This window comes from Zeugodacus cucurbitae, chromosome 5, assembly GCF_028554725.1.
Source record: "Zeugodacus cucurbitae isolate PBARC_wt_2022May chromosome 5, idZeuCucr1.2, whole genome shotgun sequence".
NCBI classification, from domain to species: domain Eukaryota; kingdom Metazoa; phylum Arthropoda; class Insecta; order Diptera; family Tephritidae; genus Zeugodacus; species Zeugodacus cucurbitae.
In genome coordinates, this window is record NC_071670.1 from 19222995 (window position 1) to 19241458 (window position 18464).

Below are 18464 nucleotides of genomic sequence, written 5' to 3' on the forward strand. Positions count from 1 at the left end.
CGAGCTAATTTGAGGGTTGGCATTATTGTCACAAAGTGTTGGTCGCGTAGCAAATGTGAACCTGATTTTTTCGCTTTCATAAATTGCTGTGTTTTCACAAAGTTCAGTACGATAAAATACTAGAAAATTACACATTTGTTTAATTAAGTGATATTTATTGAAATTTTAATAAGTACAAGTAAGTTACTACAGATAATTGGTGAAAATAATATTTTTTTTTCGTTTAGTCACTTGGTGGCTTTGTGTGTGTGTAACGTGATTGCGAAGTGCGATAAAGCAAGTGGTCGAGAAAGGAAGGAATGGAATAAAAAAGAAGCCAATTATTTAACGGCAGAAATTTATAATTTTGGAAAATAAAGAGATTTCCATTAATAAAATACTTTCTTTGACATATTTATTTTCTATAAATATATACAATTCCTTGTTAGAAACGTGCTATAATTCGTAATTGAAATTTTCCTACAATTCGGGTATCGCCGCCATATTTGTGAACAGTTTCGCGTTTGAAAGCGAACACAGCCGATTGCTCAGCATATTTCATAAAAGAGAAAAGCAAATAATAAAGCAAGTTATTCATTTGCAAATTTTTACAGCCACACTTCGCCAGTGAATAATTCTTCAACGTGGAATCGATTAACAAATCTAAAAATTATAATGAGTGCTCAGCCTAGTCCCGCCTGCATGACTCCTTCAACCGAACAGGAAAGAGTAAGTAAATTACATATTCACATTAACCAGTCATAAGCAAACGTACAAACAATAATTCTTTCAAAACATTTCCTTACAAAATACATAACCAGTTGGTATGTATATATGTATACTTATGTATGCATGTACATATATAACAATGGTAAACATTTACAATTATAATTGTGTACATACATAATGTGTATATACACTTACCTTCAACCGATATTATTGAATGACATCTGCCTATTTGGCAGTTTCGTTACCAGGTGTTTTTGTCATTTGCACATGCTTCAATGGTGTGCGTCTATATTTTCTTGATTTCCTTATATTTTACTTAATTCATGAAATACTTTACGAAATAATTGAAGGGAATGTATGTAGGTTTCTAATAATATATGTATGTATTTGCCAACACAGTATGCATATAAATATTTTTGTTTTTTTTAGAAACAGCTAATTTTGTGAAAATAGCTACTACTCTGCTATTAAATTTAATTTGGTTAATTTTATGTATTTCTTTAGTTGTTTTCCATGTCGTTTTGAGGCATTTTGTTGTTATATTCATTTATAGATACTCTTTGTTTCACAATTTACTATGTGCAAGCGTTAATAAGTAGGAAGTTTAAGTTGCGCAAACATTTTGAGGAATTCGATAAGAATACAATGGAGAAATTCAGAATGAAATTAATTAATATTAAACTAATTTCTCCTGGTAAATTATAAACCAAATACATAGTTAGAAATATCGCAGATTTGCCCCATTTAAGTGAGTTCAAATAAGGTCGACCTTTTACCATTAAGTTAAGATGTTGTTTAGTTTTAATTGGTTATATTATGCAGTATGAATTGCACGGTGTGACAAGTTTTGAGCATTTGGGTGGGTCATATTGATTGGGTTGTGGAATTATAGATCTTATTAATTATTTTCAGAAACAAAATGTAATTAAAAAACATGGTAGCACCTCTAATTTTTACACTCTCTCAATATATTGCACAGCCAAACAATAGTTTTGTTCACTTAGCAATTGTTAACCTAAAACTTAACGATTTAGACTTTTATAATGGAAACTAGTTGAAATCGGTCTAGAAATTATTATAGCCCCCATAGAATATAGGTATATGATGATTTTTGTTAATCTAGTGACTTTTATGCTGAATACCTGCATCGTATTGTGTGTTATCTCAGTAAAATGAAATAAATAAATAGTGTGATTGTAGAAAGGTCGGATACACCCGATCTTAGATTTAACTTACTTGTATAATATTATATAAAATATATAATATTTTATAAATATAACTTTTATGTTCGTTAGGAGTGCGCATTGTAAAAACCTCAATCTTATCGAGAGTTTGTTTGATAGAGAATATTCTCAATATGTCGCTGAGGAATGTTTTACTCTGACCGGATATAAACCCCATCCGGTTCTGGTTATGTGGACATGTTGTGCTTATATTTCATAAATATTGCATGACTATACACAAGACTGATAAAGAAATAAATAGTTTTCTGCGAGTCGGTTTTTCATCTACATATTTTATTAATTATTAGCAGACCGCTCCGGCTTCGCACGGGTTTAAACAAACATTTCAAATGTTATAGGTTTTTACACAGTTATACACACTCCACTCTCCCATATGTACTTACCCGTTTCTTGCGTGGGTTCATTTTAAAAATGTAAAATGAGGAAAATTCGAAGATGAAATTATATTTTATTTGTAATGAGCTAAAACTTGATTACAACCTCTAGTCTTTGATGTCCGTTGTTTTTCTCTCTCATTATGAAAGCGTTGGGAACGCTCAGAGTTCGACGTCCTAGTGCGAAGCTTTCCAATGGTGAAATAATTTTTGAAATCGGTACAGTAGTTTATGAGTTTATTTATTACAAACATACATACAAATCTTTCCTCTTTATAATAGTAGTATAGTAACTTAAAATTGAAAAAAGATGTATTAAATAATAAGTAGTTGTAGCATGGTAACTGTTCAGTGCAAATATATTGAATAACAGAAAGACGATATGTATGGTCACTATGCAATGTTTTGAATTCTAGCGTCTCCTTTATACATATATATGTATGTATGAACGAGTTTAAGTACCATATCTAGGTAAACGACACGATTGCTCAGTTGGCAGCTTAGTTGTGTGATGACAAGCGGCAAGGCCGTACATTGGCCCACAGCACATAGCTTGACATTCATACATCTACATATATGTATATATGAACGTGCATTAGTTCATGTGAAAATCAAACTATCGCCAGAACACAAAAAACCACTAAAACCAATTGCAATAAACAACGGAATTCATACACACGCAATATGTTATGCATATTTATTTAAACATATAAGATAATGGTTTTAAAGGGAAATCTATAAACTAATTTATGATATTTATTAAAAAAACAACTTTATTTCGAAATTGTACTCTCAGTTATGCTCTCACTAACAGGGTTGTTACAGGGTAAATAATTCTCTACTCCTGGAGATTTTTATTGAACAAAAATGTTTTAGGGATAAAAATTCAGGATTGGTTCGAAGATTTAGACAACGACCCGTTTAAATCCAAATGTGCTGACTTAACAAAATTTTAAATTGTGGGAAATTGGAACTATTAAAACACGACCAAAAAATCTGCAACAAAAAAAAAAAAGTGTAAAACAAAACGAAAAAGTGATAAATTGACAAAAATGTTTAAAGAAAATTCTGAGAGGTCAGGAAAACATTACCAATTTGAAATTAGTCCGAACAAATCGTTGGAGTTCGGACTTGTTGTGCGTCTTCTTACAGTTGTGGTCAGAAGAAGACATGAGAGTCCTCAACTCGTCGGTGTAGCGTCGGCGTTTAGTAAAGATGTGTTCTGTGTTAGAGAATCTACTGTTTGTTGAAGCATTAATAATTTCAAACGCTGAAAATCCATTGTTGGATTTAAATTTAGGTCCTTATAATGTTATGCCAAAAAACTGTGAATAATTTATGATGATTCTTAACTATTCATAAAACTGAGTTTTCGTATTATTATTATTGATTATGCCATTGCATTGATAACATTTAGTTAATTCCTTTGTGAATTATTTCGCATTAGTTTCTTAAGAGGATTGTTATTTTCGGAAAAAGTATGAATTGCTTTTCATGTTTCACTTCGCAAATAATGAATGACGTTTATGTCATTTCAATATACCAGGTTCAAGTTCAAACTTTTTATTAAATCAATTATCAATTGATAAGTTATATTTCAACAGCCAACACGATTAATTATGAAATATAGATTTACAAGTGTTATGAAATATAAATCTATAGAAGAAATTAGTGCGTAATTCCAATCTGATACATAAAACATTGTAACGGTCGAAAAATATAAACTAATACTAACTTATTTTGTTTTTCCACGGGGACTGACGTAGTTTTCTGATTTGATTTGTTTATCATTTTATTTAATTTAGTATTTGCTTTATTAAATTTAATTATATGCAAAGCTTTGTCATGTGCATTTTCTAAAAGTTCAGTGAATTGAGTTATGAGAGCTATTATCAGCTACATACATATTCGACTAGGTTTCCACGATCTACGTCGGTTCTATGTAACCGGAACGTGACTCATTTTTATACGTCTAATGACTGTCAAATCAATCCTCAAAATTATTTGGGGAATGTTATATGTCGCTGTAACAACAACAGGGTTTCGTTTTTATATGCAGAAAGTTTCATTAGATTTGGCATTGTAAAATTGTAGTGACTAGACCTCGGTGGTTCGTATTCGGAGTACTATCTCAATTTGCTACCAAAGTCCTCTCCAGAAATCTTTATGAGTGACAGAATTACATAGATGGATAAAAAGTAATTTCTTGGTTTAAGGCACCTAAAACGATTAAATTTCAATAAGAAAACTAAAATAATGAATTCGAAAATGATTTATTGTTTTAAGTGAATTATCTAAGTATATCAATACCATCGTACTTTTGACAAACGATTTTCAAATTAGAGTAAAAATCAAATTATACTGTACATATGTATGTATGTACGTACACATATCTTTTCATATTGAAAAAGTGAAAAATGAAAGGCTAGCAACGAGATTTTGTTTACCAATAAAGTTAAGCAGTTTTGTTATTATTTATCTTTTTTTATTCAACAAACTTGCCTAACATGCACAAATAAGCTTATGTAAATATATGCACCTATATACAAAAAATGTATGTGTGAATGATGTTATTTTCATTCCAAGCTTATATGTCTATACATTTATATATATTATATCTATGTGTGCATGAATGATTATATGAAGGTGTAGTCCGTCATGTAGGCACATGGATTCAGGTATAAATTGCGTTCTAAATGAATTCGCGAAAACACAAGAACTGCTGTTTTTTATCGCTTCAATAAATATTTGTTTGTGTTGTTGTTTTTTACAGATAGTTGAAGTGAGGTTGTATGTATGTATTTTTTGTACAAGTGTATGCAATAAAAATGGAACGAAATATGCATTGAAGTATTGAATTATTTTTGATTGAGAAAAATACATTTACGCATGCATACAATGAATAAAATTATACAATATTTTGTAGTATTCACTTCTAAACGAGTTTATTATCAACGACACAACAAATGGGCATATTAATTATACTTTCAGGGGATTTCTCCTTCACATGGGTGTTAGAAATAAATTTATTTGTGTTTCAATGAAATTTTTCTTATAATTAATTTATTCATATTTCTGGATTAAAATATTATTTATTAAATTTGATGTCATTCTAAATTTCAAATTCACTTTTCTCAAAATAATTTTTTCACAATTGAAATCTTACAATAACAATTGAAAGCTACTCACTTTAAGGGCATTTTGTTTGGTACAATCCTCCGGATTTCTCTAAAGAAGTGTTTGTATAATGCATATTCATGTTACAAATTATACATGTTTTAATTGATAAATAAGTTATTATTATTTTAATTTCCTGTAAACATTGTTTTTCCTAATGGCTATTAATATAAAATTTATAATTATCTTATCTTGTTTATTAAATTAGAAAATCAGTGTATTTTAATCTAATATTTTTTTCTTGTTTTTTGTTTTTTAATAACGATTTAACCTTTGGACATGGACTTCTCTGCTTATAATATATTTTGACTGAGATGTAAACGCGACTTTTGTAACATAGTCTACATTAACATGTTGTACGAATATTTGTTTTATTGTCAAATACAGTCGAACTTCTCTAACTTGAATCACCATAATCCACTAAAGAAAACTTCTAGTTAGAACATTTAATTTTAAAACATTAATTTTTCAAAAAGCTATAAAATATAGATTTATATACAGTTTTAGTTATTTACTTCGGATAAAGTTTTATTTATATATATATGTTAAAACATTTATGGAAGGAAATTTATATGAAATTTGATTTCTAAAAGTTTTTGCCAATTCAGAAGTTCGATCGTTATGGAGATCTTCGAGTTATAGAAGTTCCACTGTATTTATGAAAATGTTAAATTCACTGTAAAAATTTACAGATTAAAAAAAATATGTTCGGATTATATTTAGGGTGAATTGTTTAGGAGAAAGAGAATAAACAATTTTTTTTTAATAAAGCAATTTGATATTGAAATTAATATCCATATCTTAATATTTAAGCCAAAAAATATGTATTTTTAAACTTAAAAAATATATTATTTGAGCAAAAATCTTCCCGGCTCTCTTTACCAATGATGAGACAACAAGTCGCTATTTTGTAGTGTTTTGTTTTTGCCTTCATTTGCTGACTTCACATGATTCACACCGTTGGGCTGACAAACAAGTAACATACACATACACAAAACGCACTGACTGTATTCTTAAATTTCGGTTTTAGTTAGTACATAAGTAATATAATATAATATATTATGTATGCACATACATTTGTACATAAGTGTCTACACAAAATGTTGTTTTTGTTTTCTTTTTGTGTAAAATAAATTAGCCCAATAGCAAGAAATGTATCTATATATGTAAGATAGTATAGCTTGTTGTGTGTAGTTAATTATTATGTGCGTGCTTTATTTTTGGAAGGAAAAAATCAAAATAAGAAGTTTATGCGTTCTGAAAAATAACAATTCTTACATAATGGTGAAGTACCAATGCTTTTTTGTACCCATACAAAGCATAGTAAACATGTAAATGTTGTTGTGTCACAAAGTGGCGAAATACGCACCAAAATATTCCATTTTGACAAGTAAATAATTCTATTTACGCTTTTTATACGTTAAATCATAAACAATTAGTCGTTTAATTTATTGGATTTAAAAACCTGATATAGAAATTAAATTATTGTAGTATATTTTATAAGACTTAATTTATTATTATTGAAAATACTCATTGAGATTCTTGAGGATAATTTTATTTCAATAATCTCTTGTGATGATGCGGTTGCACTTGGGGACTTAAAAATTATTTGTTTTCTGTTAATGAGAGCGTTATCAACAAAAATAACTTATTTTAAATGGTTATAATGACGTTTAGATAAAGATTACAGAGAGATTTTTAGCAAATAGTTGCTTTTCTCATAATTTATATTCTTAACCTTAATTCACCAAATTAATCGCGACTTATCGTCTTAAAAAATATAGTTTTAATTTTTTATTTAGTTTTCAACAATTTTCATCACTCACATCTTTGTGATTTCTTTCAGGTATTTCAATGGATCAACGAATTGGCCCATCCGGAGAGTCGTGAAACAGCTTTACTCGAATTGAGTAAGAAACGTGAAACAGTGACAGATCTCGCGCCAATGCTATGGCATAGCTTTGGCACTACCGCCGCCCTATTACAGGAGATAATTAATATTTATCCATCGATTAATCCTGCCACACTCACTGCGCATCAATCGAATCGCGTCTGCAGTGCGTTATCCCTACTACAATGTGTCGCATCACATCCGGAGACGCGTACCGTGTTCCTGCAGGCGCAAATACCATTGTTCCTGTATCCATTTTTGCAAACAACATCCAAAACACGGCCATTCGAATACCTTAGACTAACAAGTTTAGGTGTAATTGGTGCACTAGTTAAGGTGAGTCGTGCTCCGTAAAAACGTTTAAACACTAACTCAATTTGATGGAACTTACGCATTATATTTACATTTTACTCACCAGGCTGATGAGCAAGAAGTGATAACTTTCCTTTTAGCAACTGAAATCATTCCACTGTGTCTGCGAATAATGGAAACCGGTTCTGAATTGAGTAAAACTGTAGCTACGTTTATCCTGCAAAAGATTTTATTGGACGAAAGTGGTCTCTCCTATATTTGTCAAACATATGAGCGTTTCTCGCATGTAGCTATTATTTTGGTAAATTTTAAATGAAACTACATATTTACATAAAATGAGTTTACCTAATTGTGGTTCGATTTCGTTTGCAGGGCAAAATGGTAATACAACTTGCCAAGGAGCCCTCAGCACGTCTGCTGAAGCATGTCGTACGATGCTATTTACGTCTTTCTGACAATCCCAGGTAAGTTTTCAGTGAAAATTTACAAACTCCGTAATATTGATTTTAAATGAAAGAGAATTGTAGCAAATTAAATTGCTAATTGAGTAGTATAAACACATACAGTTATTCACAAAAAATAGAAGTGCTAGGCATTTCCTTTAAAAAATCAACTATAAACTGAAAATTATTAACAAAATTAGGAAACTAAAACACAGTATAAAATTAGTAAGTAAGTAGAGTTCCATAATCTAGAAGCAATTTTAATTAACCAAGGTTAATTAATTCAATGTGTTTTTCTCCAGTAGATAGATAACATTACTGTATAGAGGAAAATCGGGGAAATTGTAAAAAACAATTTCAAAATTTGGGTAAAACGTATAAGGACTTCTAATAAATCAAAGAATGGTCTGCTCAAATGGTAGTAAATACCTTAAATTATAGTAAAAATAATGAAACACGTGGACAAAAGTGCAAAAAATGTGTTGCAGAACGAACTAAAATCTGGATATCGGATAGCTTTTGTCAAATTCTCTTATTGGAAGACATCATGAATCAAATGTCATATGCCAACATATTGGAAAAGGTAATGCCTTATGGAATATTGATATGGGTACATAAACATGACAATTGCCCGAAACATACCAGCAACTGCGCAGAGAAGTGGTTAACGGTCAACGCATTTTAGATTATGCGCTGGACTATTCAGACTCCTGATCAATCTCAGACGCCAGGATCTGATAGAGTATATGCCCCGAAGCTGTCACAGTTAAAAAAGCTATTCTATATTATTATTTTGTCATTCTATAAAGCTTTGAAACCATTTTAATTTAATATTTTAAAGTTATCTCGTACTACGTGGAACACTTCAAATATTTTGTGGAACTAGTTTTTGAGTTTAACATAAGCCGTGATATAAAATTTTATTTACGCTTAATGGCAATATATTGACTGTGGAACTATTAATATATCACTAGTGATTATACTGCGTAAAAATTTTGAAACAAAAACATTTTTGTTATTGAAAATTTAAATATTCTTTTTGTTCAAAAGCTCACTTCTATGTTTTTGTGGACAACTGTATGTATACACAGAATTAATTGCTTAATTTTAACCATATTTTATATCTGTTAATTTTCCCGAGTTACGTTTAAATTTAATTTACATTTACATTGATTATTGTTATTTAAATTCATTGCAATAATTGCATATTTGGTTTAATTATCTTATTTGAATTCATAATTGCTGTATGCGCATGTAAAAATGTAATTCCATTGTACCGTCATTCACAAAATTTAAATATAACAACTCATTAATATTGGTTCCTCAAAAAAAGCGGATATAAGCGCACTTTCACCCGTTTGAAATTATTTAACTTACTTAATTCTTGGACGATGCGTTGATAATCATATATGTTAGCTTTTCCGCATGGATCAAAAGATTTTACGTTTTTATAATATAAACTCTTGAGTATATAAAATAAAGCTTTTTATCCTAGGCATTTAAGTGTTTTTTATTAAAAATAATCTCTAACCGCAAGAACTGAACATCGTTCTTAAGTATTTTTCAACGCCTGTATGTTTATATAACATTGAAATCATATTGCTCTGTAATACTTTACTTTAAACATAAAGTAAACATATTTATTTTATATATATTTCTATCTATTCTACAGAGCACGTGAGGCTTTGCGACAATGTCTTCCAGATCAATTACGTGATGCGACATTCTCAGTATGTCTCCAGGATGACAAATCCACAAAACACTGGCTACATTTATTAATTAAGAATTTGGAGTTGGGTGTTGTTGCACCCACAGATCCGCGTCAAATCGGCATGTCACCATTGACGTCGTAAACAGCAGCAGCAACAACAAACAAACGCGCCGTCTAAAGTACATGTAACTACATATGAAGTGCAGCTAAAAGTGCTGTTGTTGTATGATAAGAATTGTACGCGCAGCGCAGTCCAAACAACCCAGCCAAGTATACAACAGAGACTACAGCCCCAACTAACTAGTTTAAAATAGTGAATACGCAAGTTACAAAATACAAATAACTTTTTACTTAAAAATTGTAATAACCAATTATAAAGGCAAAACAAATCAAATCAAATCACACACAATACCACAAGGGAATACGTAAATACTTAAAAATACACATACACACACATATAAACTATATCTACAAGAGAAGAGCAAAAAGCAAACAAACACACAAAAACACTTCAAAGTCGTGATAGAAATTGCAACAATACGAATGCATTATTAAATAAATAAATAATAATTATGATAATAAGGATAAAATATATATAAAAAGGAGACTGTTTATATGATAAAAACATAAAACAAAACAAAAAAAAATACGGGTTCAAAACGAAAGCCCAAAAAAGAGCAAAACTAATTAAATTACTGATGAAAATTATAAGGAAATTTATCTAGAAAATGAGTGAATATTAACTAAATTATGTAATAATTAAGAAATGGCGGTACCTAAAAGAAAATTTAAATTGAAATAATAAGTAACTAATTTATATGCATTACTCATATATATAACTTGGAATATTGCTGTAACAAAAACGCTGATTTCATTGCTTTCTGCCACATGTAAACGAAGGCGAATGCACTCTCTCGTGAGATTAGATAAGAAAGTCAAGTGAAGTGATTTTCTATTTAAAATAATAATTATAATCAACATTAAATTGGCTGTTAAGCAGGTCTACTCAGATGTGTATACTGCATGCAGTTACATACTTACATATAATTGCAATAGTATTGAACGAATATTAATTATAGATACGAAAATATTTTTTTCTGTCAAAGTTAGCATAAACATGCGCGGTGGCGTTTCGTAAAGGGCAGAAGCAGCGGAAAATGTGTTTTAAGTTAAGTGTGCAACAATAATTTCATATTTTTATATTGATTAAAACGAGTTCAAGTGTTACTGCGGTCTAACATTAACGAGTTATGCGCTTTTAAATGAACTCTGTATATATGTATAATGTAAGCAATAACTGTGAAATGCAACATTAATAAATCTGCCGGCTCACGCTTAAAGTGTATCATAAATTCAATGAATTAAAAACTCTTTTTGTAATATGTTGACATATTTTGATTAAGAAACAGAAATATTAAACCATTTCAATTTGAAACACTATTTAATATCCATTTTCGACAAAATGCCTTAAAGTTTGTATGCAAATGAAAGAAGTGCGTTTAAAATGTGCCAGCCGTGAAGTGGAAAAGTAATATTTTAAACGACATTTCAAATTTGCCCTAGCGTATATCGCTCAACCTTTCTTTTACAAAGGCCTAAACTCGAACAGCAACAACATTATATAATGGGAAAGCTACACTTTTAATTTCTAATTTTAAGCCAATCTATGGAACGCTATGTCCTGATAACTAGTGCATATAACAAACAGAATTGTATTAAGTTCCGCATACATCCATACACATATACATACACATATATACTGCATTGTACTCTACCATTTGTATATGATTTCTCAATATGCTCTCGAGACTTAAATAAGCCCGCTTTACAGGGACTTTTTGATTGTGAATTGTTGATATCATTTGTAAAAAATATATAGAATTAAGCAATTTGATATTTTTTAAATATGTAAAGCGTATGCTAGCCGCCACAATTTGTACATTACAAGCATTAATCTATTTAAATTGTATAAGAAGTTTTAGTTTAAAATGTTTGCCAAAAAATAAAATTTAGTTATAATTGCAATGGAAATTTTCAAAAACACATTTTTTTGCTTTCCGTATGTGGATGCGTTTAAGTACAGATAATCCGAAACTTGTTTGCGGTTTTACTAACGCATACCGTGAAAAATATACTTATAAAAGTTCGTAAAGCTATTTAATTTTATGTGAAAATGTTAAATATTGTTTTATGAAGTTTCTTTTAATGTATTAAACTAATGGCACTACAAGCAAAAGCAATACAACATTGTTTACACCACTCCTGTCAATGATGAGCACAAGGATTGTTTAAGGAATTGTTGTAAACACGCCATTTAGGGCTTGGGAAAATATTAACAGTTTTTTTTTATAAAGAAAAATAAGTAGTTTTGAAATACTTTTAAAACGACATGGCCATTCATTTTCATGCAAACAAATGTATTTAGCAGTTATACTGCTTGTGTTGCAAGTAAATTATAATATTTTTGAACTTAGTACCTACAAATGTACATACAAATATACATATAAACACCAAAACCAGTGATTTAATAATTACAATGCAGCAATATTTTTCAATTACTTGTTTATGAACGAATGGCGTATGTTCAATTGAATTTCCAAAGGCGTTCGCATTGAAATATTATAAACACACAACCAACGAAAAATTCGCTAAATTAACTACCATTTCTATTAAAAACCGCACGTAAAGTCAATTGAAAGATATTATTTGTGTACGCCTGCGTGGTGTCTGTTGCAATAATTAATAAAAGTACAGTTGTAAATAATACTGGGTAATGATTTAAAGTAAAGTAAATAAAATATTTGAGTTTAGTAAAATTGATATGAAAATGCATAGCAAATATAAGAGTTGAAAAATTTATAATAAATCATATTTATATTTATGTATGTTTGTAACTAAAAAGTAGTAAGAACTTCGCATGTCTTTTCTAAAGTAAAATCGTAATTAAAATAATGTAAATCTATAAATTAAATGACGTGTAACACCTAACTGTAACTGATGCATATTGTGATTTCTTTTTAATTTTTGTACAGTATGTGTTGTTGTTTGATGCTGTCTGGCTCAAATGCCTTAACACAAACACGTGCGATATGCATTTTTTCACTTCCAAGAGCGCGGCAGTGTGCGTAAGGCAAAACGTATAAGGCTAAATGTAAATTTTAGAAAATTATTGAAAACATACATACATGTGGAATATAAGCATTTTTGAGCGTTAATTACAAATTTTATACACACATTTTTAAACTACATATTTGATGAACAAGCGTATGTCACTGCAACTGCAAACCTCTTCAACTGCCGCAATATCATCATTGTACATAGTTGTATGTATACACTGTAAAGTTCTAGCTAACGAATTTCATAAATTCGAAAACTGAATATGCACACCCCACCATAACTTCGCAACACATTAATTTCGTATGTGATTTATTTTTAAGTATTGGCCGTTATGCAAATTAAAATCTCTTTATGAAATAAAGTTTTGTATCCTTATTATTCATTATTATTTCAACATTTAAGTAACACAATACAATAAGTAAGAGAATACTTTGTTTGGAGGCAGCCGCACTTTTGCGCGCAACACATTCAACACTTTTAGCTGCAAAACATTGTAATATAATTGAATAATTTTAAATTTTAAATTAACTTTTCATAGTTCTTTTAAGTAATTTGAAATATTGTAGAAATTTCGTTTAGTCGAAAGAAAACACATTTATAATCTCCTTTAAGCTGAACTGGTCTACTTACATTTTAACATTAAGCATGCGAACTAAACCATATAGAGTTCGTGTGTATGTATGTTTGAATATAACTTGGGTTAAATTATAACCTGTTGTAGCATAGGTGTATTCACAACTTCAATTGTAAACTTATATCATTCTTTGTAAATTGTTATTAGAAACCAGCATCCTAACTAAGTTAAGTTTAATGTATACATATAAATATCTTTTGCATAACTGGGCTATTTGAGAGCACACAAAGCTACCTATTGTGTATGTTGACATATTAATTGTGGTAGTTTTAGCCATTTACCTATTTTTACCTTCATGCCTAAAACGAAAATGTAACATATACTTTAAATATTCTAATTTTTTCTTAAAAATATTACCTAATTTAGTTTGTATACATATTTAATTAATTATTTTACATAAAGTTTGAATTACTACTTACTGTATAACTACATACATATTCATGTCACATTTATATTTATTTTAAATGTTTGTATTAAAGATTAATCGTGCGATTTGCCGAAGTTTTAAATTTTCAGTTGTTTTTTTGTTTTGTTTTATTTATTCAGTGTTCTTTTCTCCTCCATCAGCTGCCCTTTAGCTAAGCGCGTGTGTGTTTCTAAAAATCAAACTCAGCTTGCGACCGGTGTTGGTGCCTGAGTGTATTACATATAAAACACAAATATAATCACACATATGGATGGATTGTCGTATGGCTTAACGTATAAAGAGATATATAATAAATGAACGTTTTTAAACTATGTTGAATAAATGAGAACTATTAAAATTATCTATAAAGGAGTGTGTATTGTTTGATTTATCTATTCAATGAGACTAAGGGAATGAAGTATATACCACCTGCTTTTGTTCCAGTTGCATAAAACATTAATCGTATAATTTTAAGGAATCCGAGTCCGTTCCGGTTTAAATGACCGTACTGCCTGTTTTGTCCCATAGGCCTGGCTTTTTGTGGTAACGGATATTCAAATTTAAATAATTATTCGCCTAACGAATCAAACGACATTTAATCATTTTAGATTAAGAGTAGAGGTACGCACTGCAACCTAAGGTCTATTATGCCCTCTCCTGTTATCACAAAATGTCATTCCATCCCATCGCGTTAAGAAAACTTAATAGTGTTACAGGGCTGATGGACGCGATACTTTCCTTTTGGGGAGCGGTTTCTACTTGCCAATTAATCTTCTATTAGACGATTTCTGAGAACATGTCGACCGACAGCAATGAAGGGCTCCGGCCTTACCGGTCCCATAGGCCCGGCTTTTTGTGGTAACGGATATTCAAATTTAAATAATTATTTGCCTAACGGATAAAACGACATTTAATCATTTAGATTAGATTAACAGTAGAGGTAAGGTAAGAGCACTGCAACCTAAGGTCTATTATGCCCTCACCTGTTATCACAAAATGTCATTCCATCCCATCGCGTTAAGAAAACTTAATAGTGTTACAGGGCTGATGGACACGATACTTTCCTTTTGGGGAGCGGTTTCTACTTGCCAATTAATCTTCTAGTTGACGATTTCTGAGAACATGTCGACCAACAGCATTGAAGGGCTCCGGCCTTACCGGCCTAGCAGCCGTGGGCTTTTTTGTCAGTAGGTCCGCAAGTTCGTTGTCTTACATACCTTTGTGTCCTGGTACCCAGATCAAGATTATACTGAGTAACCTTAACACAGTTGTCTGAATCTGCTTCTCAAACGTCCATTCCATCTTATCATAAATTTATATGAGCATAATAAGTTAAACCAGATTGCAGAACTTTATATAAATTTTCACTACAAAATCTTGTCATTTTATATACTATTTATATTTATTTATATTTGAATTGCTCTTTACATTATTCGTATTATATTTTCATTTGACTGCTGACTCGTTTAACGATGTGAAAATTAAAATATTAGAACTAGTAAGAACATATTTTTACTTCTCTTCTAGATTGACTTTGGTCACTTTTATTCACGTTCGAATGTGTAGTGTTTTCTGCCATCACCTGGATATTGCTTAACGGCCACTGGGCGGTACATACGGTAGTTCTCCAGCCAGTAATATAAAGCAAGACAACCAGTCATCACACCTACAAAGCTGAGCCAGTACTGAGCATTCGTGAATCTGGGTCTCTCTGACTGTGAGAAACGATCCTCGCCGTACAAATCAATGTCGGCATGCAACTGTAAATAAAAACATTAGGTTAAAATCATATTTTCAATAAAGCTTTCATGCTGAAATGCTTGAGAAATAGGTTACCGTCTCATGGAGATTGCGCTTATGCTCAGGAAAATCGTATGGATAGTAAGGGTCTTTCGACTCAATACCTAAACCTTTACCCAAGTCAGGGTAATCGCCATAGCCTAGGCCATTATCTGCATATGGACGATATTCCTCTGGCAGTAGATAGTACTTCTTAGCAGCTGCATCACAATCCTTATCGCTTTTTGGAAATGGAGCAGGTTTGTAGTCCTTGTTCCAACCAGCCACTATAAATAAAAAAAATAGTAAGTGATTCATATAAAAAAGGATAATTGTTAGAGTTACGTAAACAAAATAAACACATTGAACTCAATAGTGTTGCACTATTAATGGAATCAAGAAATTGAACGAATACTTACTGCCTCTTGCTACATGCTGGAGGAGCTTGCGGTTAGCGGCCTGAAGCCTCTGTGCGGCTTTTAGTCCATTAAATAACGCGGACATCTTTTGGAAATGCTTCCTGGCCTTATGTGTTTTTCCAATAGTACAGCGATTTTTTAATGCACAGATGTTTAATTGTCAAATTATTTGACGTTTTACTTTGGGAGCTATTCTTGTTTGTGGTATTGCCAGTTCAGTTTATTCTTGCAAATCGTTAACCGCTTAAGGGCTATCAAAAATGAAATAATAAAAATTCTAAGAAATAATTAATTTCCCGTAACCTAAAATTAACTAGTAGTAAGGTACGTTCAGAAGTACTAATGGGGGGAGATTTTTGTTACTGGGTCGCCACGTTTCATGTTAATTAGCCCAAAATAAACACTTTTTAAGGAATAAACAAAATTCATATCATGCACTGTTCGCGAGATAGTCGCACAATATCGGATTATGGTACGCGCGGTATATGTCATGGTGGGCGGACTGCGGTCGAAATAAATATGTCATTTATTAATTGCACATATTTTTCGCGTCACTCATGATATTCGTTAAACATATACAGCTGCAACCGAAACCATTGGTTTTCGGAAAAGTCAAAAAAACAGCTGGTATGATGAGGATTGTCGTCTCGCAGTGGAGAGAAAACAGACTGCCTACCTCGCAATGTTGCGATCGACCGCAACACGAGCGGGATGGGAAAGATATCGAGAGCTGAAGAGGGAAGCGAGACGCATTTGCAGACAAAAAAAGAAAGAGGCCGAAATGCGTGAGTATGAAGAGCTTGACAAGCTGGTCGACAGGGGTAATGCTCGAAAATTTTACGAAAAGATCCGGCGACTAACTGAAGGTTTCAAGACCGGAGCACACATTGATGACCAGAGTATACTGAGTTTGTGGAGGGAACACTTCTCCAGCCTGCTGAATGGCAGTGAAAGTACAACACCAGGAGATGGCGAACCCGATTCCTCAATCGACGACGATGGAGCAGATGTTCCATTGCCCGACCGTGAAGAAATTCGAATAGCAATTACCCGCTTGAAGAACAATAAGGCGGCGGGTGCCGATGGATTACCGGCCGAGCTATTCAAATACGGCGGCGAAGAGCTGATAAGGTGCTTGCATCAGCTTCTTTGCAGAATATGGTCGGAAGAAAGCATGCCTGACGATTGGAATCTCAGTGTACTCTGCCCAATACACAAAAAGGGAGACCCCACAATTTGCGCCAATTACCGTGGGATAAGCCTCCTCAACATCGCGTATAAGGTTCTGTCGAGCGTTATTTATTTGAGCGTGAAAGACTAAAGCCCACCGTCAACAAACTGATTGGACCTTATCAGTGTGGCTTTAGACCTGGAAAATCAACAACGGACCAGATATTCACCATGCGCCAAATTTTGGAGAAGACCCGTGGAAATAGGATCGACACACACCATCTCTTTGTCGACTTTAAAGCTGCTTTCGACAGCACGAAAAGGAGCTGCCTTTATGCCGCGGTGTCTGAATTTGGTATCCCCGCAAAACTAATACGGCTGTGTAAGCTGACGTTGAGCAACACCAAAAGCTCCGTCAGGATCGGGAAAGACCTCTCCGAGCCGTTCGATACCAGACGAGGTTTCAGACAAGGTGACTCACTCTCGTGTGATTTCTTTAACCTGATGCTGGAGAAAATAATACGAGCTGCAGAGCTAAACAGAGAAGGTACAATCTTCTATAAGAGTGTACAGCTACTGGCGTACGCCGATGATGTCGATATCATTGGAAACAACACCCGCGCCGTTAGTTCTGCTTTCTCCAGACTGTCAAACAAACAGTCAGCGCATTCGCGTCTTGGCTCCCACGTCACTGTTGACAGTCATAACTTTGAAGTTGTAGATAATTTCGTCTACCTGGGAACCAGCATTAACAGCAATAACAATGTCAGCCTGGAAATCCAACGCAGAATCACTCTTGCCAACAGGTGCTACTATGGACTAAGTAGGCAATTGAAAAGTAAAGTCCTCTCTCGACGAACAAAGACCAAACTCTACAAGTCTCTCATCATTCCCGTCCTACTTTACGGTGCAGAAGCGTGGTCGATGTCAACATCCGATGAGACGGCACTAGGAGTTTTCGAGAGAAAGGTTTTGCGGAAGATTTATGGTCCCTTAAGAATTGGCAACGGCGAATACCGCAGACGATGGAACGATGAGCTGTATGTGTTATTCGACGACATAGACATAGTCCAGCGAAT

At 32.2% G+C, this 18464-nt stretch overlaps 2 protein-coding genes across 2 annotated transcripts; one reads left to right on the forward strand and one right to left on the reverse strand.

The window, feature by feature from the left end:
• Positions 1-13734, forward strand: LOC105215181 (CCR4-NOT transcription complex subunit 9). Its single transcript, XM_011188973.3, has 6 exons — positions 1-178; positions 594-708; positions 7350-7730; positions 7813-8007; positions 8079-8170; positions 9822-13734. The coding sequence occupies exons 2-6, from the start codon at positions 655-657 to the stop codon at positions 10000-10002; spliced, it is 903 nt and encodes a 300-aa protein (XP_011187275.1). The 5' UTR covers positions 1-178; positions 594-654; the 3' UTR covers positions 10003-13734.
• A 1660-nt stretch (positions 13735-15394) lies between these two features.
• On the reverse strand, positions 15395-16377 carry LOC105215182 (NADH dehydrogenase [ubiquinone] 1 beta subcomplex subunit 8, mitochondrial). Its single transcript, XM_011188974.3, has 3 exons — positions 16216-16377; positions 15854-16083; positions 15395-15777 (listed from the first exon to the last, which is right to left on the reverse strand). The coding sequence occupies exons 1-3, from the start codon at positions 16298-16300 to the stop codon at positions 15562-15564; spliced, it is 531 nt and encodes a 176-aa protein (XP_011187276.2). The 5' UTR covers positions 16301-16377; the 3' UTR covers positions 15395-15561.
• Between the last annotated feature and the right edge of the window lie 2087 nt (positions 16378-18464).